Source organism: Falco punctatus (genome assembly GCF_963210335.1).
Source record: "Falco punctatus genome assembly, chromosome: 2".
Classification (NCBI taxonomy): Eukaryota; Metazoa; Chordata; class Aves; order Falconiformes; family Falconidae; genus Falco; species Falco punctatus.
The window spans coordinates 2,914,919-2,941,290 of record NC_137581.1 but is presented as its reverse complement, the minus strand read 5'-3'; the positions used below and the strand labels follow the sequence as shown (position 1 = coordinate 2,941,290).

At 44.5% G+C, this 26,372-nt stretch overlaps 1 protein-coding gene across 1 annotated transcript in view; it reads right to left on the bottom strand.

The window, feature by feature from the left end:
- The window catches only part of LOC308059219 (heat shock factor protein 5-like), a 40,259-nt gene extending 14,155 nt beyond the window's left edge, over positions 1-26,104 (bottom strand). The window contains exons 1-7 of the mRNA XM_080376209.1: positions 26,066-26,104; positions 25,764-25,956; positions 22,625-22,999; positions 19,303-19,400; positions 13,766-14,284; positions 8,904-9,063; positions 2,820-2,997 (exon numbers count right to left, since the gene is read on the bottom strand). Of these exons, the coding sequence (XP_080232335.1) occupies positions 2,820-2,997; positions 8,904-9,063; positions 13,766-14,284; positions 19,303-19,400; positions 22,625-22,999; positions 25,764-25,884 (1,451 nt within the window). The 5' untranslated portion in view covers positions 25,885-25,956; positions 26,066-26,104. The remainder of the gene's footprint in view (positions 1-2,819; positions 2,998-8,903; positions 9,064-13,765; positions 14,285-19,302; positions 19,401-22,624; positions 23,000-25,763; positions 25,957-26,065) is intronic.
- Positions 26,105-26,372: the final 268 nt, after the last annotated feature.

Here is a 26,372-nt window from a genome sequence, read left to right as displayed (position 1 = left end):
TTATTCTTTAGAGAGCCTCAGTTTACTTTTAATGACTCAAGAACCCAAAGCCAGAGTATGCGGTGCATTTGTAGTTTATCAGTTGAGTTTTTACTCCCAGATTCGTTTGGAGCACAAGGCTAAAGTGCATCTGATACCATCAGCACATGCCATTTAGCCCACAGCAATCATCCAGAAGCATCAAGTAACCTCTCTGTTATTTTCTGGCCGTAAAAGTGCTCATCCACAATGCAAAGCCAAACAGCTTAGCTTGAAACAAGAACAAGAAAAAGCCGAGAGAGGGTTTACACAGCCGTCACCTAAAGGTTCCCAGCTGAGAGGCACGTCTACAAGTGCTTTCGCTTCTCAAGCCTCAACTAAACTCCTGGCTCACTCTGGCGTGATCTGAAGAGCCCGAGACTGAGCGCTCAGCCATGGTGCTGGAGCAACGCCCACTGGTTTCCCACTGCTGCCCCGACAGCCACTGCAGCATGAGCAAGGCAAGGTGATGCTGAGTGTCTGTGAGGAGCTCTCTCGCTAACATAGTCCCAAGGTCTTCTCAAGGTGGCTGTGCAGACAGAGAGTAGTAACGAGGAGCGGCTGGCATACAGTGCCCGTCTGCCTCTGCAGTCAGCTAAATGGTTAATTGCATCCTTGGCGCTGTTTTACACAATTCACTATTGTGCCTGGAGGCTCCTGCATCTCTGCTGTACATCTCCACTGAGGACCCAGAGATGGAGACCTGAACTTCTGCTTTGCCTAACAGCTAAATTATACTTTGTATAGAAAACTGATCACGTGGTACCCTTGGTGTCAAGTTGTATAGATCTGTGACCCAATGAATTCAGAGTTGCTCTCCAAAAGCTCTGAAGTCTACCAGTCTTACGGTTACAGAGTCCCTACAGGGATGCACACACTCCAGCTGGGTTCTGCGCTCTCTCCTGAACTATGAGCAAGGAGGAGGAGGAACTGAGCGTAGGGCTTCTCGTTTCTTCCCCTTCCATGCAGCACAAGGCACTCCAGAAGCAGCCATGGCCTCACGGAGCCTCCTGGCCAAAAGACTTTGATCTTGAGGGCAAAGGCTGAAGAGTGCATGAAAGTGATAGAGACACAGGGGCAAGCACTTGTCCCACCTTGCAACATCACTTGTTGGCATCTTCTCATCTGATCCCAGGCTGCAAAGGGTTGCAGCTCCACTTGTGAATTACTGGGTACCCTTACAGCGGTATTATCACGTAAGGAACAACGTTAGAGTAGCAAAAAGACACGGCTCTGCCCTCGGCTGGGGAGGCACACTGGGACAGCCTCCAGTGCCAGACCATTTTTAGCAAAAGCAATCACAAATACAATTAACTTCTTAGCTGACTTGTCTACAAAGAGGGAAAGGCTCCATACGATAAGCAGCACTCATTATTACTCTGCTGCAGAATTTAGTTCTTCCAGAAGTAATACACTCCGTTTCGCCAGCACCTAACAGCAAACCATATAACGTGAAGATGCGGAGTTAAGGTACCTGTAAATGCACTGGTTTTGTTTCCTGGCTTTTCTGCTTCCCAGGGCTGTCCTTTGTTGTGCAGCTCTGATATTTTTCAATTTTTTTATATTTGGATATAGTAATTGCTAACACAGAGCCTAAGGCTAGCAATCACAACATCTATTTACAACATGCACACTGGCTGTGTGCACCTGTTCCACCAGCCTCCCGTTTGCTTCAAACATGTCAGTCTCCCTGAGGACGCGTTCAATGAGAAACCACCCCCCCACCCTGCAAAGCCCTGCTTTACTTGCTGCCAAGCCTCCTGCATCCCCCTGGGCAGATTACTTTTGGAAGGCTGGCCAGGGAATATTTACCAGCTATTGAATCAACAAAGTTCAGCCACATGCCAACGTTTCATGCTGTTACCTAAACGGTGGCAGAACTCTCAGAACTCCATCAAAACAGAACTGGTTTGCACTTTGGTATTAAAAGTTATGTCCAGGCCTGAACACCTCGTTGAGAGCTGGGCCACACAGCAGGCTCCTCTGGGCAAAGATTTCTTTTCTAAGCAGCCATTACGCAAGTACCAATCTGTGAAAAAAATCTGAAAGTCAAAGAGAGAGAACCTTGATTTGACATAGTGCTCTTGCTGCATGTTCCGTAGAAGGGAAGTCACCCACATCTTTAGATCTAACGGAAAGTAGGAAAGAAGCACCAAGTGCCAGGTTCTGCGTGTGGGCTGGGGCAATACCAAGCACAAGCGCAGGCTGGGCAGAGAACGGATGGAGAGCAGCCCTGAGGAGAAGGACTGTGGGATGTTGGTGGATGAGAAGCTCAACTTGGCCCAGCAACGTGTGCTTGCAGCCCGGGAAGCCCAGGGCCAGGGCGGGTGGAAACTGGGCTGTAAATCCTGGGCCAAAGTTATTTCCTGCAGCTTAAGAAAACTGCGTGGGTCTGGTGATGTCTGGTCGTTGTTTTTAAACCCTCCCCCCCCCCCCCCCCCCAGTCGGTATTTCTAATAACAAAGTGTTAGAAGCCAGCAGGCAGCCCCGCGGCGCGCAGGCAGCAGGCAGGCAGGTGCGAGCGGAGCCCAGAGCCCCCAGCAGCATCAAGGGCAGCACCCACCGCCGCAGGCAGCGCAGCCGAGTGGAGCAGAGCAGAGTGTCCGCAGCAGCGTGAGCCCCACGCACTCCCCCCCCCTCGCTGCCGCGGCTGCCCCACAGGAACTGGGACATGGCGCAGAGGAAGAGCGGCCGCCAGCTTGGGAATTGCTCCGCCGGGCAGCAGCCGCTGGGTGATACACGTGTCAGCAAGAACCGCTGGAACAGGAAGCAGCTGTTTCTTCCAGCTGTGACACGCTCACCCTTGGTCATCAAGAACACGGAGAGAACACCGATGCGACACCCGTTGCCGTGCCAAAGCTCCATTTATTGCAGCACCGCTACACGTCTGACAAGGGAAGCCAGCTGGCAGCTGCTGCACGTCTGTCACCGCCAGAAAGCACCCCCGCTTCCAAGGTGCGTCCACCAGCAGACGGAGATCTAGGAAGAAAAGGGAACACTGAGTACACAGCAGGGCTCGGGTATGTTTCCCTCGGCAGCATACAGAGCAACCGCATTTCTGTCGAGCACTACAAAATACGCTTCCAATGGCAGACTAGAACCTGATCACCTGAGGCCGACCCTGCCTGGGCAGGGGCACAACAGGGCACACACGGGAAACCACATCCCGCCCTGCTCCCGGTAACAAGACTGTCAGTAAAAACATCTTTATTACAGAAGGTGCTACTTATTTAAAATACCTTATTACAAAACATCTTATTACTAAAGTTATTTTTAAAAAAGTAGCATCTTGTTACAGAAGTTACTACTGGTTAAGAAAGATCTCATTACAGAAGCTGTAAGGAAAGGTTTCGCCTCAGTTCATCTTACTGCCCGGTGCTCCCGTAGCACATCCCGGCCACAGCTGGGAGCTACACAAGCTGAGGCGGTCCTGACAGCTTCTCTGCTCCCTTCTCGTGCGTTTCGCTCAGGGCTGGCTCGTATGAACACACATGAAGCCATTACATGGATGGTTCAGGTGCTCTTCCACATGGATCTCCTGAACACCACAAGTAGAGGATGTGTCCCCTTTATCCTTCAAACAGTATTTTAACATGAACACAAATGTATAGCTATTAAAAACTTAAGATCTGCTATCAAGATAAATACAATCTTCCTCTAAAAGTTTAAAAAATATTTTCAAGACATAATTAGAACAGAGTACTAGAATAATAAATAAGTTATCATTACAGATACCATTAGCATCAAAAGGAAATTATTAAACCAGAAGAATTCCCCAGGAACGTAAAAGATCAGCAGCTGTGACATACATACACTTGCCGGTGAAACAGAGAGCTGGTTCAGGAAGGAAGAAGGCTTCCCGGTTAATCACTTAGAAAATTAGCTCATCTTTCCTTTAGCTGCTCTCCTGAAATCTCAGACCCATTCAGACCCAGAACCTTGCGACTTTCCAATGCTTTTGTTTCATACACGATCCCCAGTAAAGGGCCACGGTACGACTGCAAGCAAAGACAGCGAGAGCACCAACCACCACCTATGCCGAGCATACTGTAGCTCCCAACAACGTTAAATAGATAAATAAGTGAAACAGATTCCTAACAGAGCACTAAAACCCATTTGCTTCCCAGTAAGGATGTCTCGAGAAAGTGTTTAAGGGTTCCTGTAAAGTTCAGACTTTCCAAATCTAAAGAATACAAACAGCTAAGGAATTACTTCATATTAATTACTCTGACCACTCGGTGCTTTATAATTTGACGGGTAGAAAATGTAATGAAAGAGGCCTACTAAACAATACCCTACCAAGTTAAAAAGAAAGCAAAAAATAGAGTGGTGTGGGGCTGGTTTTGTTGTTGGTTTTTTGTTATTTTGTTTTGGGCTTTTTTGTGTGTGGTCTTTGGTGTTTTGTTGGAGGTTTTTTGGGGTTTTTTTGGTTTTGGTTTTGGTTGGTTTTTTTTTTTTTAAACACAGCTGAAATGATCCAAAGTGGCCGTTGTGGGCAAAGCTCCACTGCTGCTGGAGTCTGACAGGGGAATCCAGCTGGCAGCTGCTGCACATTTGTCACCCACTTCTCACTCTCTTATTTCGTCCTCCAGAAAGCACCCCCGCTTCCGAGGTACATCCACCGGCAGACGGAGATCTAGGAAGAAAAGGGAACACTGAGCACCTATCAGTGCTCGGATATGTTTCCCTTGGCAGCATACAGAGCAATTTCATTTCTATCAGGTACTATAAAATATGCTTTCAATGTCAGACTATAACCTGATCACCTGAGGCCTACTGTTTAAAGAAACAGGAATTCTTCCAATTTTTCAAAAATTTAAATATAAAAACCCAAAGCAGATTATAAGAAAAGTGCTCCCATTCTTCAGTATGTATTATTTAGAAATGCCTTTGCCACCATGGATACCAAAAGCCAAACATTAATTACTATAAGCCCCTGGCAGTATCTACAGAAAGGCCTGACCTGCTTGTGCCATATCCCTTTGTTTACCCAGAAAAGGCACAATTGCCTCAAAGCACCCCACAGCCAGCGCCAGGATCCCAGAAAAAACTCGTGGCCTCACAGAGAGGACAGACAAGAGGCTCCTTTTTTGACAGTTACCTCGATCCACAGCAAAACAGAGATACTTCCCACGTATGGCCAGATCTTGCAGGTCAAGAAAGCAAACAAGTACCCCGATAAATCACAACAGCGCTACCACTGCAAACATCACCCACAAGAAATTTAACCTCTAAACAAACACATTCACATCTTCCAGCCTCTGTTCGTTCTCTGTACTACGGAGTTCCTGCCCAATAGGCACCACTTTTGCACTTTCTGACACCTGCCTCCTGCCAAAGCAGACTGTTGGGAACACATCTTGAAAACGCATAGGGATGGAGAAATGAGGGGGCTTGTAACAATGCACCTCTAAATTATGGCAAGTTAAGACACAGGGTATGACACCCACTCATCCCAAAGAGCAGACTGCCAGGACAGGCAATTTGAAATGCCTTCAATGAATATATAATGACGTCAAGGTAATGGCAACCGAGCTGGAGCAAGCAGCTGCCGCTCGGACTCCTGAGAGCAACTTCGCTTTGGGCTTCACACCGATGTTCGAGAGTTCAGGGCCAGGCCTGTCCCCACATTAACTCTTAACACCTTTGTAGGAAGAGATCTCACTGTGACCGGATAGGAAAACTAAATGAACATTAACAATATTTTTGGCTGGAAGGTGCAGGAAACAGTTCAAGGGAACAGACGACAGCATGGGAGACCTTGCCTGAGTGAAGATTTGCCCTTAGCAATTGCACCTAGATATCTATTTACCTTGGAGGGAATGAGAGAGAACACACAGTGACACAACTGCAGCGGCATGGGAGTGGGTGGTAAATGTCTAGGGCACCTTGCAGCATAAAAAAGAAAAAAAGTCAGAGACAGTCATCAGATTATTTGCAGGACTAGACGACTCACAGAAAAGATATGGTCAGCCATCGAGAAAGAAAGTTTTTTTCCTTAATGTCTCAGCATCAGCTTAAATGCTTCAATCCAGAAGTAACAAATTCCCCCTGCTCCATTCTGAGATGCCTATTTCCAGAAAGACGGGCTGCAAACAAAAATTCCTCCCATCAGAATCTGGTCCTTCTCCCGTGCTCTTTTAGAAGAGGAAGCACAAGCCACAGATATTAGGTCCAGTACAGCTGTGCTCACTAGCTGAGTGTACCTGTGGAGCACAACGCAGAGGAGATGGGGAAGGAGACTCAAAGTATTTACAGAGTTCCTCTCAATCCTTTGTGAAGTCCAAAAGGACTCCTGTTGCAAGTGCGTATGCTGCCAACAAAAGCGGACAGATTTATTTCAAAACTCCCATTTTAACAGACGAGCTCAGCTAGAAAGTAGTGGGAAAAGCAGATGCATCATCAGCACCTTCAAATCTATGTCCTAAGAGTGAGCTTGGGGCTGAAAAAAAGCAGTCCCTGAAAGGTGAACTATTCCTTGCACCTCTGTGTGATAAACACGGCAGGAGCTAGAGCACCATACCCATCACCTCTCAAGAAAAAAGAGTGGGAAGGGAACAGATGACACAGCCCGTAATCATTTGCAATGATGTATTTTAGCGCCGAGTTAAGCTCTGCACCCTTTGTAGCAGACTCTGGCTCCCGGGAGGACTCAGAAGTAGTTGAAGAGGAGGGTTCTTCACCCGCTGTGTAGTTAATCTGCATTAATGACATTAACTTACAAAAAACACAGTGGATGCTAAATGTTTGCACAGCTTCAAAAAGGGACTCTAAAAATCAACTGAAGGTTACTGAGGCCTTTTCTGCTTAACGGTACAGAAATGCCGAAGACACTGTTGGAGACAGGACAATGAACTAGAGACACCTTTCATCTAGATTCTGCGGGGCAGAATGTTCTTAAAACTGGTAAACTAGAATTTATCTGAGAAGGCTGGTTAAATACATTGGTTTTCCATTTGAAGGAAGCAGATAACCCATCTCAGTGATTTATGGTGCTGCAGAGATGGGCTGGCAGCTATGGAGGGAAACCCTGGGGACGGTGTTTTAGTGAAAGGACGCTCGCCTTTTCTTGCTACAGAACAGCTGTGAAATGCAAAGAAGTCCAGTCCAGCTCTTTGGAGGGAAGCAATGCCTTCTCCACAAAGGCGGGGGTTTGATTCTTGGTGCGTTTTTACAGATTAACACCTTGGGTTGGGCTCAGAGCTGCTCCCAGTCACTGAAATGTACCACATTATATTGGCTCTCGCTGTGTGGTATCTAGAACTTGGTGTCACCGCGTAACAAAGAAAAGTGATGTTAAAGAAAAGTGACGTTAACAGAAAAAACCAGCCTACTGAAATAGATGGAAGAAGAGCCTTTTTTACAGCAGGGTGTATGTATCAAACTGCAGGCTCAGAAAACTTGCAAAGGAGTGCCCAAAGGAAAACAGGAAAACAGAGAGGACTCCATCACACTCAGAGGGCAAGTTGCCAAGAAACACCTGGAAATCATCGTGATGCATTTTAGCACAGAGAGATTAAAAAAGAAGTTGTTTCCAAAGTCTCACAGAGGACAGGAGGTGCTGACAGACAAAGGTGTAGTCAGAGCAGCAGAAGTCAGCTTGCACTTGAGCCTGCCTGCTTCAGGCTTACAGCTGACATGCAGCCGACAGGCTACGCCAGCTTGGAGGCTTCTATCACGCACCCAACTGACTTTGGGCTAGCTTGAGCCTGATCATGTTTGGCTCCGCTGTGCTGTCTATCTCTACCCTTAACACGCACACCAAGCCTCAAAGGTACAACCGTGGAGATGCAGGCCTGGATGACCGTCACATTTCCCAGAGAGCAGACTATGCCAGTTGTTGCTAATTAGCGTTAGCATAACAGTGTTTCGTCCCTGTGGAACAATCCCATGGGAATGCTTTCCAACATGTTCCTGTACATAACTTTACAACTGGCACGTTAAGCAAATGTTTTGCTTCAGATATGAAAGCTGAGAAGTTTGCTAGTTATCTGTGATACCAGGAAGTAATTGAACAAGAACTCTCGATTATATGTTTTAAACAAAAATTGTCTTTTTTCAAGGTGGCATCCCACCTTTTTTCTCAGCTTCCTGACAGAAAGACTTTATTCCTTACTTAAATGTTTGAAACTGATGGGCATTATGAGCTGAACTATTAACTAGCATCATGATCTGGAATCTAGAAACTACCCTTTGAAGTGAGCAACAGCTCTTCAAACTCTACCATCGGCTCTTTGATGAACAGCTGTGAGGGAAACAGCCTCTTAGAGACTTGCAGGCTGAACCAAATTCCCCTCTAGAATGGATCCCAAGTACTTTTTGTGGCCTCTTATGTCTCTCTAATCTGTGGACATTTAGGTTTTCCCTTCAGTTACTAGATTTGTGAAGTTTTTAGCCTCAGATACTCTGCGGCTTGTTTTTCTCACGTGCTTCAGGACACTATCAGACTGGTACAATGTATTCAGTGATCTGGGACAAAGAGTTCAGACTTCTACACTAGCTTCATCAGTTCGGTGGTTTTTGCCCCTGGAACTTCCATAGTTACCTCATTACTCAGTGTTTCCTTCACAGCACTGTCGCCCTCCAGCAAACACATCTATGGACTTAATCTCAACATTGTGACATCCAGGTTTCTGGCACAACTCCCAGAACAAGTTTTATTTACTTACATAATTTATACCCTTGCCCACATCATAAGTGTCTCTATTGAAGTGTGTTGGTAAGTACACTAAGAGGTTGTACAAGTTTAGTATTTTAACTGAAGGAACAATGAGGTACTTACACGGCAGACAACAAGTAAATTCTTCTACTCTCCCCTTTCTGTAATAGTTAGTTTCAGAGCAGCTGTCACCATAATCTCTGAGAAAACGTAGAATCTTTCTTACCGAGAGAGTTGCCTGTGTCTGAACTGCGTCTTTTCCGGGAGAAAGATTTTACAGATGAATCTGTCTGTTCTACAGATTCGTTCATAGGCTCAGCTCCTGAAGTGAATTGTCTCTCTTCTGTCTCCGATGTCCTGGATTCACTTTTAACACTAGTATTCTCCTTAAAAAAACACAACACAACAACAAAAGAAATAAAACCAAAGATCACTCAATGTTATCTTATAATAAAACTAATATAAAACCAATAAAACAAAATAAAAGCTATTCTTCTCCACTCCAAAAGGGCATCTAGCAGGTGGTGAACACTGCCTAGACAGTTGACATAGTAAGTGTTTTTAACTCAGAATTAAGGTTGCTAAATTGAAACAACCTCTTACAAAACATCATATTAAGCAAAACATGAGATCAGAAAACTAGAATACACAAAGTTAGGGTACATGCCCCCACAGTCTGAACTTTTCCCTCAGTTATTAAACTAGCTACAAGAAATACAGGTGCACTCATTCTTACCAGCACGTGTAATAATAATGACAGATCTAGCTCAAACAACTTGACAGAGCTGTGTGATGCAGAACCACATGTGAACCACACATTTCTGGTTGGGAATCTCACCCCACCCCATCCAGTCGTTAAGACATTAAGTTATAACGTGTTGCTTGCTTTTTAGAGCCCTCTGCTGCTGCTCTACATGTATTTTGCAGGCAACCATTTGGCAAACCGGTACATTTCCATGATCATGTGGCAAAAACCTGTAGCTTAAAAAAAAAAAAAAAAAGGCCCGAACAACCAAGTTCTGTTTCATTTTCACTGAGGCAGTACAGGCCCAAAGTTAAGCACCTGGAATCTACCTTTAGACAGAAAAAATTTCACAGTATCACCTGTTCTAGAATAGTCATCTCTTCTGCAAATATCTCATCCATCAATAACCTAAAGATGAATGACTGCTCAGAGCCTGCAATGCTTCCTTCTATTAAGGGGAAAAAAAGCTTTTGAAAACCATTATGTGTGAGTTTACAGAAGACAAGAGGTCACACTTGGTAATAAGATAGTCTTTCCAAAAATCACGCTCACCACCTTGAGTCTGTCATTACTCAATGTTGAGTATATAACAGGCTATGTGTATACGTATCAATAGAAACACACATACATTGCTTGACAAAGTTGTATAATAACATTCAAAAAGGCCTGTGCAAATACAGTAATGGAGTACTCCAGGGAGAACTAGTTCCCTCCCACACACCTCCTGCACTTGCTGGATACCCATTTGACTCTTTTTTTCCTCTTTGAAATGTGCTGTCTGGATGTATTGCTTTAGTACTGTTAACAAGGCCACGTGAAAGACACGTGGCTAGCAGTGCCTTTTGTCTGATGTCTGAACCACAACCCCTTCCCAGGCACAAAAACAAAGAAGGAAGGCAGGCTGTAGGTCACTACCTTCACCAGCTAGAATCCAAGTCTCATGAGTGATGATGACTTCTCTATTCCTGGCGACATTTACATAATAGCAAGTTCTAGAAAAATTAGTGAGCAGCCTTCATCAAGTAGTGAGAGAAGGGAAGATTTCTCAGGTAAGCATTCTAAACTGGATATTCCACCGGACAACTGCTCTAGAAACAATTCTGCAAACTTCATTATTTAAAAAGAAGAGAATAATGAAAAGCAATACCAGGCAGGGGATGTAGAAACCAAATTGCAGTGTCTGATAAAGAAAAAACAAATAACATGCATATTGGGATCACCATTATTAAGACACTGTTACTAGCCTATGTGGTGAAAGTAGTCTAGACACTCTAACTAGCAGTTCTGCAAAGGACCTGGGGGTGCTGCAGTGCCCAGTAAGGCTAACGACACCTTGGGCTACACCGGGACGAGCGTGGCCAGCAAACTGAGGAAATGTCATTCCCCCTCACTGGTGAACCTGTACTTCCAATGCTGTGTCCAATTTTAACCCTCACAGCTGCGTGTGTGGAAACTGAAGAGCAGTCATACTGCACAGCACCCCTTTCAGATTTCTTTTTATCACTGTGTTTATAGAATCTTACACACCAACTCTTCAGTAATCTAATGTAATAGGTAATAATACCATTTTCATCCTAACAGCATCAGCCTAGCCCACACAAGTCTGGTTCCCAAGCTATCCCTTTTTTTTATTGTTTGGTCTTTTAAGCGAGCATGTTTCTGACCATGGATTCACCGCACCTGTGGACAGACCCTCCACTCAGGTCTAATACTTCTGCAACTTCAGAGTCCGAAGCATTGTTTGGCAGAGAATCAAGCAAAGCTACCAAAGCTGACAGACGTGAAAGTTTTGCCTTTTCACTTCAGTTACTGAAAAACGCCAAAACTGCTGCATCTCACTACTTACACGACTTACGAGACACTGACTGGGCTATACCTATACCCAGCTGGAACCATGATGGGAAGCTGAGGCACTAAAATTAGCAACTCGCAGGAATGGGGTTTGCTGGATTAACCTTCCCCAAAGAAAGCAAGCGTTTCAGCCTTCACATAGGTATGCTGCCAAGGAGACTGAACGAAATCGGAGGCAAATTCCTCTTGATCAAGCATTACAGAAATGTTCTATTTCCACTTTAACAAGAAAATAAAACATTTCTTAGGAGTAGGAGTGGAATAAGAGATGCCCATTGAAGGCCAAAGCCTCTAGAAGTCTAGGACAGAAATTGACTGAGGCTAAGAGGACAACGCTGCATCTGAACTGTTGAATGTACTAACTCTTTTCGTGTAAAGAGCTGCTCTTTAATTTGCTGTCTTTTAGGAAATCGGGAAAGCAGAATAAAGCAGGTTTCTACTAAACTGTTACTTCTATGAGGAAGACAGTTCAAGGCTCAGTGCTGGTCACAAAAGTAATTAAATGCTGGGAAATACTGTGAACGAAACAGAAAACAAAACAGTACCAGCTTGGTCAAAAGGTCCCGTATGCTAAAACCGACAGTTTCAAGGGCTGACTTCAGTCCACAGAGCAGAAACCCGAGATGAAGTACACGGTATCATCGCAAGTCTTTGGGCTGAAAGTAGCTGGAATGTGTAAGCAGGAATGCCCTGCTCTGTTTGCGCTCCTTGTTCTTGCTCTTCCCTACACATCAGGTTACAGCTGTTGTTTTGAGACTTGACGCTGGGCAAGACAAACCTTTGATCTGACCCAGCAGAGCTGTTCTGATGCTCTTGTATGAACGGTGGAGGAATTTGCTCCCCCTCTGCTTGTATAGAGAGGAATAGAGCGGTCTTCTGTGCACGTCCACTATTCTGTCATAAGCTTGCCCTAAAACACATGGTACCAACAGGCACTGAAAGCCTGAGTGCTTCCAGATTCGGGGATGAGGAAGAAAACTGTGCTGGAGCCTGATGTGAGGAGTACAGGCACAGAAGCCTCCTCTGGAGAGTTCTGCACCTGCCATGACCCCAGGCTCTGGACAAGCAGGGTGTTAAGTTAACCTTCCCTCTCCCGAGTTTGGGAGGAGGAGACTAGTTGAAGAGTAGTTCTAACAGAAAGAGGGAATCTGTCAAACAAAACGCTGAACATTCCCTGAATTGCTTTTCAATTGCTCAAAAAATGAGGCCAGTTATTTAACCAGTTACAGTCCAGGACCAACATCAGGATTCTCACAAATATACAAAACCTCCCTCCCAAACAACTACGTGGTTCGTGTGCTTAATTCCCCCGGTTCTTGACAAGGAAGTTCGGGTCACGGACTCCAAAGGCCTTCAACAAGGGACAACCTATCATTCTAAAAATGCAGTTCAAAAATTCTCAAAACTGACAACATTTAAAGTGCGGTCAACACTTAATATAATGAGTGGGCACCAATTAGGGAGTACTGCCAACTCTATGCACTAGCACAGGGATGTGCTCTTCCCTACACGGTACTGGGCAGAACAGTCTAGTCTAGGCTTGAGCTATGCAGAGGCTTGATCAGAATACACATCCCTTTCTAGAAAGATACCCAAGAGGAAGAGGACTAATCTTTATAATGCTAAAAGCAACAATGGGAGGTTTGCGCCAGCTGATGATTCCCAATCTAGAAACTTCAGTGAAGGCGTCAAGCTACCGACAGAACAATAAAACAGTAGCTTCAATGCACACACAAAAATGAGATTGAGTGCCTACATGCAAGGTAGGTCTCATGCAGCAGAAACAGATGCAGTCAATCTCCTGAGCTTACCTTGTTTTCAAAACAAAACAAAAAAAAAAGCAGAGCACGCATTTGCTGCCTTAACAGAGTAACATCTAGAATGCCCCTCACCCCTCATGAGACTTACAATTTTACATACCGGGAAGACCAGGTACAGGTAGACCGAAGTACAATTACAACTTGTTGTACACCACAAAGTATAAACCAATGAAGATGCTTTATACCAGTCAAATGTCAATAAACTATACTTTCCACAGAAAACAGAACTTAACAACTATTTATCAGAAACAATCTAACCGTTTATCTAAATTTAAGCAAAAATCTGCCTCCAGCGGCAATTCTCAAAATACTCTTCTTTGTTGGAGATTAAAGATGGTATGTTACAACCTAAAAAAGCATCCACTTCATCACCCCGAATACACCTGCACTACGCATGTTTCCCATGCAAATGAGCACCCTAACTCGGCCAACAGGCTGACACATGTCATGCTCATTAACATGGGAAACATGGGATACTTTTTCATTCCGTCTTCTTTTTTATATCTTGCTTTACCAAGCAAACCCTTCACTGTCCATTAAAAGCTTAATTAAAGAAGCCTTCAGTTCTTAAGCAGGCAAGAATATTGAAAAGCTATCGGTCCAGACCCTAGCATTACTATCAAATATAGTTAGCTCAAGAAAGATGTTGGTTTACCTCCCCTTACCCCTTACCTGCTCTGGACTGAACAATTCTTCCTCAAAAAACACGAGGGAGAACTCAGCTGGGCGGTGATCTGGTTCTTTGCTCCGTTTTTCATCTGCTTCCTGGGTGGTCAGAAGTTCTTGTAGTATTTTAGCAGCAGCAGCAGTTTCTATAGACAGAGTGGTATTGGCAGCACAAAGAATGTCAGAAGGCTGTAATGGAGACAAATCCAGCGCTCCATCTGCTTCCACCAGAAATGATGTGTCTGAAGTTACAGGAGTGAGACATTCCAGCTGGCTTTCCTCAGTTGAAGAAGGTGCGTAACTATTAACAGGCAGTGCCTGATTTCCATTAAACTCCAGGATCGAATACTGGCTCTCTGCAGGTGCCACTCCCACCTTTTCAGCTTTGCATGATGAACGCACCTCAGCGGCAACCTGAAACGTGGCTTCAAGACTGACTTCTGCCTTCCTGTTTTCTTCAGATATATTACATAGCCAGTCAGACGGCATCAGTTCAGCTTCGTAAGATGACTGCATTGGAGGATTCTGGAAAAAGCAAAATGCAGTGAACTTTTGTATCAAAAAATTACCGTGACAGGATGTGTATTGATTCTGTTTATCCATTTATCCAAAAGCTTGAAAGATTGTCCGTTATTCTCAGTTAAAATAGCAAGTTTAACCAGAAGAAAAAAGAAAAAAGCTACTGCTTTGTCTTGGTTTTCATTAACCACCTTACTCTCGGCACGTTTCCTTTCTTCTATTCATGGTCTATCCTGGAGAGAAGGTTACTTACTAGGAGCTGGTGTATGCCTGCAGATGCATTGTCTGCACACCCTTTGCACCGCAGGTGTTAAATATACCCAAGCACTCAAATCAGAGACTTCTGGTCTTAGTAGGACCTGTGGGGGTACACTAGAACCACCCTCTTCACGTGCCCATACGTAATAGAAAATGAGAGAGAAAATCCATCTGCTTTCAGTTCCTTCTAAAACTCAAGCATTCCTGTTGTTGTATAAAAAAAAAAATCAGTATAAACCACAACATTTTTAAGCAAAAGAAAAAGGTCCATATGCTGTAAATGTGCATATGGACAACACAACTTGAGGAACTCACCGCTTCTTAACCAATAATACCATTTTCCTCCTCAAGTGATTGTCCATAGGCACATCTACACAAGGGGTGCCCCCCAGGGATGCCCCAGTCCCAGGATGAGTGGGAGTTCAAATACCGGTGAAAGCAAATACTGCAAAACTGCCCTGCCTGTCACAGCCTCACATCTGGACTCTCCTGTCATGACAGTGTCCCACAGAGGCACAACTCAAAGTCTGCATCGATCTGCATAAAAACCCGACAGAATTTCAGGTCAGAAACACTTCTTGTAGAACCTACAGAGACTCTGCCTTTGCCATCACAGATCAGGTCTGAACACTACTAAAATTTTTCACTGTAATGACATCACAGGACGACAGGACACAATCAGCAATCCAGTGATGATTTTTTTAGTAGCATTCATATATATCGAGTAACCTTTAAAACAGAATGAAGACAATGAAAGAGTTTTTCCAAAGCAGCAAGTCCTACCCAAGTGAAATGATAGATGACATTTTAACAGCCAGTGTCTGTACTGCTACTTCTTCTGGAGGTGACTCAGTCGAAGGACACTAGAAGGGTCATTTCTTCTGACAAATACAAGTCATACAATGATGTTGAACAGAAACTCAGGTCTATTTAAAATACAGCCTTCTTTTGGAAGAGATCCAGTATGAAGGAGTAGTCCTTAGTGCCTGACTATCCTTAGACCTTTTAGCTGAGCTCATGGTTAATGAAAAGCTACTTCCAGAGACGAGTAAATTAGAGAACAGGAAGCTACAGGATCACCTACTAGGAAAGCCGTATCAGATCAAATGCCAGTGAAGGACTTGGTCTCTCCCTGATGGAGATACCACAAAGAGATGAGATCCTGTCTCCTGGGTGTGTGAAGGCAAGTCCTAGTGTGGATTCGTGTAGATGTGCCAGTTTGCAGATAGCCACAAACTGTGGAGGGTGGGGGGAAATGGAGGGGGAAATAAAACCTGGAATTTGAGAAATTTAGGTTAAGTTAAGCAAAATCTTTTCATTAAAGGCTAAGCCACCTTTATGTTTTTATGAGATAGGTTCAAACATTATTCCTCTCATTTGATTTTTTTTCAGTTCTATTTTTTTTAAATGTTAATAAGGTGTTTCATTTCTGTTGCATTGCTTGTTTAGTGTCATAAGTAGTCAGGATTCTAAGTAAGATCTGGGTTACCGAACCGTCCAGGAATAAGATCATCCCTGCCAAAAACCAATGAACCAACCCACCCATACTGAATCTTTTTCTGCCTCTTCTTAGGGGACCTCAGCTTGAAGCTGTTACAGCACATATTGTCCTCTTGGATGCACTACAGGATCTCGTGTGTATTTCCAACAGGAGAAAGGGGCCACGCAAAGGTACAATTTAAATCTTTTTAGTTCACCTGGAGAAGGATGGGGGGAGGCAGCAACGAAACAAGGAAAACCGATAAAAGATTGAGAAGTCAGGGCCTGAAAGACTAATAGCTTGCTGGTCATTCAAGCTCAAGAGGAAAAATGGTCTGACTTAGCAGAAGTGGTGAAAGAGAAGATGGGCATTTCACTTATAAGATTAGTGTAGCGTGTGCAGGAATTAAAGCACAACCACACCTTTTCAGGGACCACTAGGACTACACAAATCTGGCTTGAGTGCTTGGGCAATCGGAATTAGTTCAGACTTGATTTCTTTTTGAAATAACATGGCTGATTATCATTCCTTATTACAAATAAAAGCAAACTACTTAGGACTGCTTTTAAGGTCAGAAAGTTCTTTTTTCTTGCATGTTTATTTCTTCCATTTCCTGTTACCTCTTGCTTCAGTTCCACAAGGAAATACCGACAGCTTAATAACCATGGTAATAGCAATAATCAAACAGCAGGGCTGCCATTAAAAAAAAAACAAAACGAGGTGGGGGCAGGAAAAAAAAATTTTAAAAAATCGCTGAAATCCAATATGTAGCCTCAGTTCACATCTATGATAAAGCAGCGGGGAAGTATTGAGCTAATGGTTGTGAGCTGCCAGCACTGCTGTTGCAGAAGATAGCAGGAGGTCTCTCAAAAGACTCATTCCTACCCAAGGATACTGATTCATCACACTAATCCAAACCCCACTTAAGAGAACCCAAATGAAAAATGGGTAAGAAGTTGTACCTGAGCTCCCTGTTTTGTAACCAACCGTGATGAGAGTGTAATACAAACCTCCGAAACCCCGATTTCAGAAACCTGGTGAGATACACCATCATCAGCCACCATGTCTGGGTATAACCACCTATGTCCCCTTGCCATTCCACGCAGTAATTCTCTGTAGCTTTTTCTGGAGAGCAAACTGCAGCCAACCAACCAGTTAGTTACGGGCCTGGTCTGCCCATGTTCCAGTCAGGGTCACCTAACACTTTCAGCAGCTCAGGTGTGTACTGTACAAGCCCAGCAGCTGGCCTCCAAGACCCAGAAACTCCACCTGTCTTAAATCTCTCCTAAACTTAAGAGTGATGCTCTCTGCAAGACCCAGTAAGGAACAGCACAAGGTTTAGGCTTCCTTGTCCAAGAGTGCCCGCTTTTCCTTCTGAGACCACAAAGCACCGTCTGGATCCAACAGAAACGGGGCTGGTAACCAGCTTGCTGACTACTAGCGTGCCGATACGGTTCGCTGTCTTCGGGACTGGTCCAGCAGTTTCGTATAGGCTTTGCCACTCCTACCTAGCAGCACACAGCGTGACCAAACAGCCTCAAACGCCCCGCAAACCACGCTTCAACAGCATCGCACTGAATTCCTGTAACTGGTAGAAGGTATTGAGTGGAACGATAGGAAATATACCACGCAATAGTTCTATTTTTTGTGAAGAACAATAAAAATGCTTAGTCAGCCAGGGCTGATGAATTTTATCGCTTTTGAGGATTTGTGCAAGTGGTTACTGATGGATGATCAATACACCAGCAGGGCAGGATGCTCAATACTGCAGCTTGCCACATCCCCCAGCAGAAGTCTGGGGAAGTATATGCCCCAGAACACACAAAAGGCAACCTGATTATTCCCCACAGCTCAGCAAGAACCGCAGGCAAACTGCTGTCTTCTGTACCACCTGCACAGCCTGTCACCATGTTCCAGGAGAAATGACCTACGCTATGCTAAGACTCAGAAATCTCAAGAAGCCCCGTTGATCCACGCGGTACGATAGTTGTGTTACCCTGCTCAGAGACAGCTGGTTACTGACCTGGTGGAACTGATACAGGGCACTGCTCGCCTTTGGCCTTCTCACGCAGAGGATCGCCTTCCCGCAGTCTGCCCAGATGCTCGGCAGCTTTTTGCTGGGGGGTTCCAGGAAACAAAGCAACCACTAGCAAGTGGCCTAAAGCTCTTCTGACTCCACACACTGCCCACGGACTTGCTTCTCCAAACAACTGATTTTTACTAGACCCTTTGGACACTGTATATTATCCTTCAATCTAGCCACAACACCACCTTTGACAACTCCTTTGGAATGATTTACTATCCCATGGATCTCGGCCTTCCGAGATAAGCTATTTAATTGTGACTGCCCATCGCTCAGACGGATCCTCATGTCCTGGATGAAAAAAGCAGCTCACAATCAAAGTGAGAGGACAAAGATGCACTGTGCGAAAAACAAATACTACAATATCGACGGCATGACTGGCTGTTGGCTATTTATAGCCTTACACTAACGTGTTATCCTGGCCATAACCTGCCCATCTTGGATAAGCTTATTTTTTAAAAGAAGTCACGAATAAAAGAGAAAGGTTGATATTTGCAAGACAGGAAACTGGATGATCAAGCTTGGGTAGGTCAACCCTTTTTCAACACACATAAGCATAACTTGCTTCGCTTGTCCTCTGTGAGGGGAAAAAAGTATATGCGTTATGCTGTAATAAAAAAGGAAGCTCTTGCATTTTTACTTCAGATCTTCTGATATCTGATAAGCCAGGCCCTCCAAATAAGGCGCAGTTTCCACTAAAATTACATAAAGCATCTACGGGAAGTACTGGAGTTATCTTTAATAAGAGATCTCTGAGGTGGGGCCCATTCCAAAAAGTCACCTTAGTTTTTCTCGTTCATCAAATCAAACTCAGGACTGTAGGAAGCTGTCCGGGACAAAGAAGGGGAGCTGCTTCTCAGTATTTTCATAATATTAAAGAGTCTCTTTTTGTCCAGGCAAGAACATTCTTCAAATACAAATGCAGGCTCATTAACTAAAAGTGATTCTGGTGAAGTCAAGCAAAAACACTCCACTGATGAGGACATCCACTATGCTGCTACCCTGAAACCTAACCTGAACTACAAAACTACCCGTTTAACATTCAGTGGTTCTTTGAAATAGGTATTTGTAAACCACATCACTTTCACTTTATCAAGCAGATCCATTCTCAAATTTATATCCGTAATTTCACAAGTGTATAAACCTGCAGTTCATTCATACAGTCTCCTTCGCTTTCACCTCCTTTCAGTAGGCTACGCTCACCTGGACAAAGCTGTCGTGGGTGCACGCTGAAGCAGCAGGACCAGCACAGCCAGCCAGAGGATCTGTGTGGGCTGCTGCTGAACAGCTCTGTGGTGTGGCTGCAAGAATTCAAACACAGCTATCAGACTGCAAGAACTTGTGTCTGGTGTGCAGAGTTCTATTGCTTACTTTGATTAAACATTTGAATAATCACACAGTAAACGACATTCCAGAAATTTATTGTTACCTCCCAAGTCATTTTAAGACCAATTTCTTAACCTTAAATATTTTTAAGATATGTATAGATATATTAAAAATATATATTGTAAAATTGGTAACACACACACATACATGCAGAAACTTCATAATCAGAGTCTTTTGTGTCTTAGCATCACCTCTCTGATTTGGCTGCTCGAGTTTCTTGTCACAATACACCACAGAAAACGTATTCACATAGCTGAGCTTAGGTGTTCATACACACTTGTGACCATGTGAATTTTAAGACTTACAAAGAAAATAAATTATCTTAACCAAGAGTGTATCATTCCGAAGAATATCATGACTACTCCTAAACTACCACTCACCAGAAAGGTCTTCTGACCATATGTAAATGAACCCTACAGGCACAGATGCATTCAAAAGGCGCGACTGGACTTGCACTGTCAGGTGGCACCAATAACTAATATGTCTCACATGGTCTCCATGACTGATTTTTCATTATTAGACACTCTCGGATAATAAAGCTTCAATGCATTTCTTTGACGCGATTCTACTACTGTCAAAGGTTTTGCAGATAGTTGAAAGTAAACAGAACTAAATCCTTAAACTAATTATGGTCTAAGGCTAGTGGGGAAAAAAAGACTTAGATGAGCATATTTTATGTTACTGACTTTTCAATAAGAATCATAATGAAAAACCAGGGAAATCTTTTGGTCATGGAAGTTAACAAACAAGTTTGAATACACACAAAAAGAAATCTTTTGACAAAGTTCTACTTTATTTTCATTTAATGGGACTTCAAAAGTGAAATGAATAGAGTCAAGCATAAGATTGAACATACATTCTTTAGTTCTCTCACTTACTAAATACATATCTTAAGGTTAACTATCACTTTCCAAACAAACTAATCTTGCTGCTGTGCTCTCATGATGAAGGAAACCAGACTTTTTCATGTGGACATATGAAGAAACACACTTTCAGCATTCTGTATGTTATAATATATAGAAGAAAGGATAGCGGAGAGATTAAGAGATACACAGGCACAGAAGTAAAACCGCTGAGACAGTCCTAGAGTGACAGTGAAAATTAAGATTTATCATACTCCAGTGAAATGTCACTTACACTCTCAGAAACGCTAATTAATTCACTGGAGGTTTCAAACGCCTCAGATTCCCTAAGTTTTTGTATTTTAGTTTTGATTACACCTTGCAAAATTTGGTATGTTTTCACTGCGTTCTCACACCCACCTCCCACCCCAGAAGATTCTACCTGAGCAACATAGCCAAGTTGTCCTTTAAACTTAAAGCAAAAGGAGCGTCATCCAGTGAGAGAGATCTCCATATTCATGTCTAAATCTACGCTGGTCTCCCTCAGCTCCCCTGCAGGCAGTACTTCAAAACAGGCACTTCCAGGACACCAGTAATCTTACCCCAAGACAAACTCTAAACCGAGCTACGTGAATCGCACCCGAGACGCCCCTTTCCTTCCCTTGACTACGGGAGAGGGCTGGGGCCTTAGCTGAGACAGAGACAACTACAATTCATCATGATGAGTTTCAGCCTATGCTCTGTACCAATAGAGACGCAAAGCAGGGACCACCTCCCACCTTAATGAAGCAAGTATTCTGGATGAGGCTTGGAGCTACCTGGTCTAATAGAAGGTGTCCCTGCCCACGGCAGGGGGGTGGGAACTTGCTGATCTTTAAGGCCCCTTCCAACCCAAACCATTCTATGATTCTCAGGACACCTGCTCCTGGGAGAAGACTTAATAGTTAGCAGCTGGTAAGGCAGGCTCCACACTCTGGCCACCACAGTAATCTCTGCATAAGGAGCACGTGGCAGGAGTTGCCTGTCTCTTAAACATTTAAGTGTGTCTACAAGAAATGCCCAGCTCCTCAGAACCCTTCCTTGACAAAAATGATGTTACGGAAACTAGTGATTATTGTCTGAAATGTTCTCAGCAGAGGTCTCAGAAGAGATGCACAAAAGATGTAATGATTTCACTGTGTAGGATTTCTAAACAGGGATAGATAGCTGTCTTTGTGAAGGTGCGGCTGCCAAAGGAGAAGCAGGCAGAAGGAAAGAATAATAACTGAGCTTTAGTTTGTTCAAGGCAAGAGTCACTGTTCTGAATTTCAGAAGTTTTAGAGAAATTAAAAAAAACACCACAAACCCACAACAAATACACCACCACTCCCCAGAAAATACCCTATCATGTGATTTTTCCCATTCAAGGTAAGGGCAAGGAAAAGAACAGTAATTTGCTTCAACTCCTCTTCTGAAGAATAAAACACTTAAGTGAGACTGATTTATTTTGTAATTGAGTGATTAAGTGAGACTGACAATTGTGGCAGAAATAATTTAGAAAAAAGAAAGGAGCCAGGACTTTTGTACTTTCTAGTCTTCAGTGCATCAAAAAATACAACATAAAGAAGCTAAGCAAGAAAAAAAATTCAGATACAAAAATAGTATGAGCAGAATGAAATATTCTACACCAGGAGTCCTCAAACTACAGCCCACGGGCCGGATATGGCCCCCCAGGGTCCTCAATCCAGCCCCCCGTATTTACAGAACCCCCACACCACCACCACCCCCGCCAGGGGTTAGAGAGGGGAAACCAAGCAGCCGCAGATGACTTCCTGCCATCTAATCCGCGCGCCGGCCCCCTGTTTAAAAGGTTTGAGGACCCCTGTTCTGCACAATACTTTTGACTGATCTTTGAGTTTAAAACCTTAACCTGGAAAAACATGAGACCAAGGCCTAGGATACTACTTCTTAACAAGGTCTCAGTGCTTTAATATCATTGTCCAAGTTTTGCTTAATTAAAAAAACAAAAATGAAAGTTAGCCTCACACCGACTAGTTTTGGACAAATGTTCTTCTCCTTGCCTTTTACCTCAACAGAAAGGCTATCCAGAAAATCACCAGGGGACACACAAAATCTGGAGGAAGGACACGAATACCAAACAGAAACTCCTTTTGCTTTAGGTCCATCTTCCTTTTAGACTTGACACTTTCTAGTTCTCACTTGAGATATACACATGGCAGAGTATTGTAGAAAAATATTTGAAAGTCTCACTTTAAAATCTGTTTTTGAAAAGCAAATGCAGAAATTTTTTTTCATACCTCTTGGATAGCAGGCTTGTGAGTATGGCACTGAAGATGCAGAGCTGCTGCAATTTGCAATGGATGTGGCAACGCTTTGGGTCCCTTGCTGAAGTGGCGGAAGAGAAGCCGCAGGCTGGAGTGTGTACGTGGCTCCTGTTGGAAGTGTCTGGAGTACAGGAAAGGCAGCCCCTTTATCTGGAAAAGCTGAGGAAGCCCCTTGCCCTGGCAGCAACCCAAGTGGTCCCTGCTGGATCCAAGTGGAAGGGACTGGAGTCGCATCTAATCTTTGTGCTGGTAAAGTGCTGGGGGCTTGGCACGAGGTTGCCATGTAGGAGTAAGAAGAGAAAACACCTTGACCGTAAAGTTGATGAAACTGTCCTACAGTCAGCAGTCCTGCAGTGGGTACAAAATAAAGCGAAACAAGTGTTAAGGAAAGGAGTTTTCACAGTCAAAGAAAGGCAATATGAGGAGCCAAGGCTCTACAACATGATTTGGGAAGACGACCTTTGCTCCAGCGTACTTAATCAGAAAGGAGACTGTACTCTTAGACCCAAGCATGCAGTAACTGCTGTGTGGCACACGAGCGAAGCGCCAACACAGAGGTGTCTGCGTAGCATTCAAAATCTCCTTAAACTGGCAGTAACGAGTTACCCATATTTAGAAACGTGCTATAAATCAAAATGTGTAGTAACTTACTAAACCAAACAAAAGCAATTTTGAAAGTACGGTGTGTTAAATCAGACAATACATTTTAAAAAAGGGACATCATAAAGCAAGATTTGACCAAACTCCACTACTGACAGCTCACAAACAGCTAAGGGAAGGGCAATGTCAAAATCCTCCAAAGGACTTTGCAAGTACTTTATGACAAGTCATTTATTTGGTCAAGAAAAAAATTTCAAAGCCAATTTTTTCGCAGTCAGCTCAACTAGTTCAGTGCAGACTAAAATATCCCAGACTTTGCCATTTTGTTATTTCCTAGAGAGCCCTTTTATTCTTCTCTATTATTTTATAGTTTCCTCTCTCAGACGGTTACTGTTTCATGAAATGGTATTTGCTTTTATACCATGACAGCTCAATTTCTGTTTTAGTGACTTTGTGGAAACACTGACAGTAACACCGCAAACGCCTGTGCTCATTGATTTCTGCAAGAACTACTGCATTTGTGACTCCCCTGCAGGATTGCATTTAGCCATGAGAATTACGAGTTTCAGGATGGTTCACGTCAATGGGGTTTATCTAGAAGCCAGGCTTTCTCAGACCTGTAGTTTCCAATTCTCACTCAAAAGGACTTTTTTTAAAAATAGCCTCACATTTACCTCTTGCACTCCTCTGATGAAAACTAATTCAAGAAATCACTAACATACAGTCATTATTCTGCAAGTTCACATTTAACCATTAAGAATCGCTAAATAAATACCAGCTGACCCTGAAGATTTGCTAAGACTTAATGTATAGGACCGTTTATTTCCTGTTCAGTACTTTCACCATTTATAAACAGAGAAGGAGCAGGGGTATGAAAATTCTTTTGTTTATATTTTACCTTTGGATAGGGACATGAAGATTATCTAGTTCTAACACGTAAACAAGACACCACGGGATGCCAAGTTACCAACCTCCAGTTGCTGTCCAGGAATTGTTCCTTAATGTTTAACAGAGCGTTACACCCTGCAAGACACTGGGAACAGACGTGCCCCTGAACAGTCAGTACAGAGCGCACAGTGCATTGTCAGCCTGTCAGAACTTGACTGCATAGAAACCCCAGTGTTTTCCTTGTTCTGTCTTTCTAGAAAATGAGACTCCTAGAGCAAAAACTCTGAAACTGCAGCCATAAAAACAGAGGACAAAAAATGAGAGAGTCATCTCTTTCTCATAATTTCCTTTACCAATGGTCTGCATTACATCAGACAAACCACATGTCACTGAAGTCTGCAATGACTCATCTTAGCCTTAACAAGGTTAACATCAAATCATTAGTTTAAATGCTTCCTAGCCTCCCTACTGAAATAAGTTCCATCCCTTCTCAGATGCTTCATTTTGTCTTCTTGGTATTGCATGTGCAGTTCCACACACATCACTGAAAACACCACTTGAATTAGATGACAGTTCCTACCCTAAACACAGTAACCAAGAGTATGGGGATACCCTACTCTGCTCTAAATGCCAGCCGGTGCTGCAGAGAGCAGTACCGTCAACTGCTTCTCCCCTTCTCCTGGTCGCACAGTCCTGCCGCTTCTCCTACACCGCGCCTTACAGCTCTGCACCCATGGGGTGCATCACTCGGGTCCAAGAGCCAGCCACAAATAGGCTATTAAAGTCTTCTCCGATCACAGCAACGTGTTGGTTCAGCGCAGTATCAGCTGCAAGGAAGATGACAGTTAACATGCCACCAAGGGAATGGGAAGCCGGAGTGCTCTTCTGGCAGCAGCCCAAGAGCACTGCAAAGCAAGATATTCACATCTTCCTTACACAGCGCCAACTACAAAGCTTTAGGGCCGATACAAATTTTGTGGAGTAATCCTGAGGGCTCACACTTGTCTTGGGAAAACTCAGATCCTCTCAAAGAGGGTTAGAAAGAAAGAAAACACGTTCTAGGGCTTTTCAGCAGTATTATTTTCTAATTAGCTCTCACCTACTCATTCAATCCCTTTTAAAAACTACGTAGCTTGTGAATTCTTTTTCAGGAGACAACTGACAAAAATCTTACTACCAGGTCTTGTCTCCTTTGCACAAAACTAACAGGATGCTCTAGTTACCACTTCACATGACTCACTGTTTCACACACATTTAATGACAGCTTATTAAGCATCCCTACTGATGGGCATCCTTACTGACGGGCAAGAAGCAGTAACGTTCATCTGGTAGAGCTGTGCCAGCTCCAGAGATCGAGCAAGGGTGTTCTTAGTGTAGTACGCAACAGAGACTGTACTGTAGTCTACAGGCAGCCTGAAATACATGTGAACCATGCTACTCATGCTTACTGGCAGCAGATCTACCTGCATAAACAACAACAGCTTCCCTACACCAGGTGAACTGAGATGCCACCGGCAAGGACAGGTAACCCTTCTCCCTCAGGAGAGCATTGATTTTCAAATCCCATGCCACCCAGCGCTTCTCAAAAACCCACCAAGACCCCACATGGCCCACTCCGACTCACCAGGCCTGTTGGCATTGCTGAGCGTCGAGGGCGGAGGCAGCGGCTGCCCGTTCAGCGGCGTGCCGAGCAAGCGCTGGAAGCGGTTGGGTGGGCGGCTGGTCACAGCCAGGCCCGCTGCCATCTTCGCCCTGTTGCCTTTCGTCAGGCGCTTCAGGTGGACGAGGAGGTCGTGGCGGCCGCGGCAGAAGTGGGGCTGCAGAAGTGATGCAGGGCCCGGTGCAGTTGCCACCGTTGCCTTGTCCACCCTCTGGGCCCGGCCCAGGCCCGGGCCCCACCACACTGCTCCCCGGCAACATCCCCACCTTGCGGAAGCCATAGAGACTGAGCTGCCGGATGAAGCTGCTGAAACCGGCGGCTGCCGCTGCCCCGTCGCCACCCGGCTGCGCGGCGACGGCCGGCCCGGCGCCCAGCAGCTCGCACCCAAAGAGCGGCTGGTTGATGAGCAGCCCCTGGCCGGAGGCACCCAGCGAACGGAGCGGCAGCGCGGGCTGCTGACCAGCCGCCACAGTCTGGCGGGGAAGGTGTCAGCACTGACGGGGACGGGCTGCTGCGACGCGTCCGTGTCGGTAGGTGGCACCAACGCCGCGCTCAACCGCCGCCCGCGCGGCC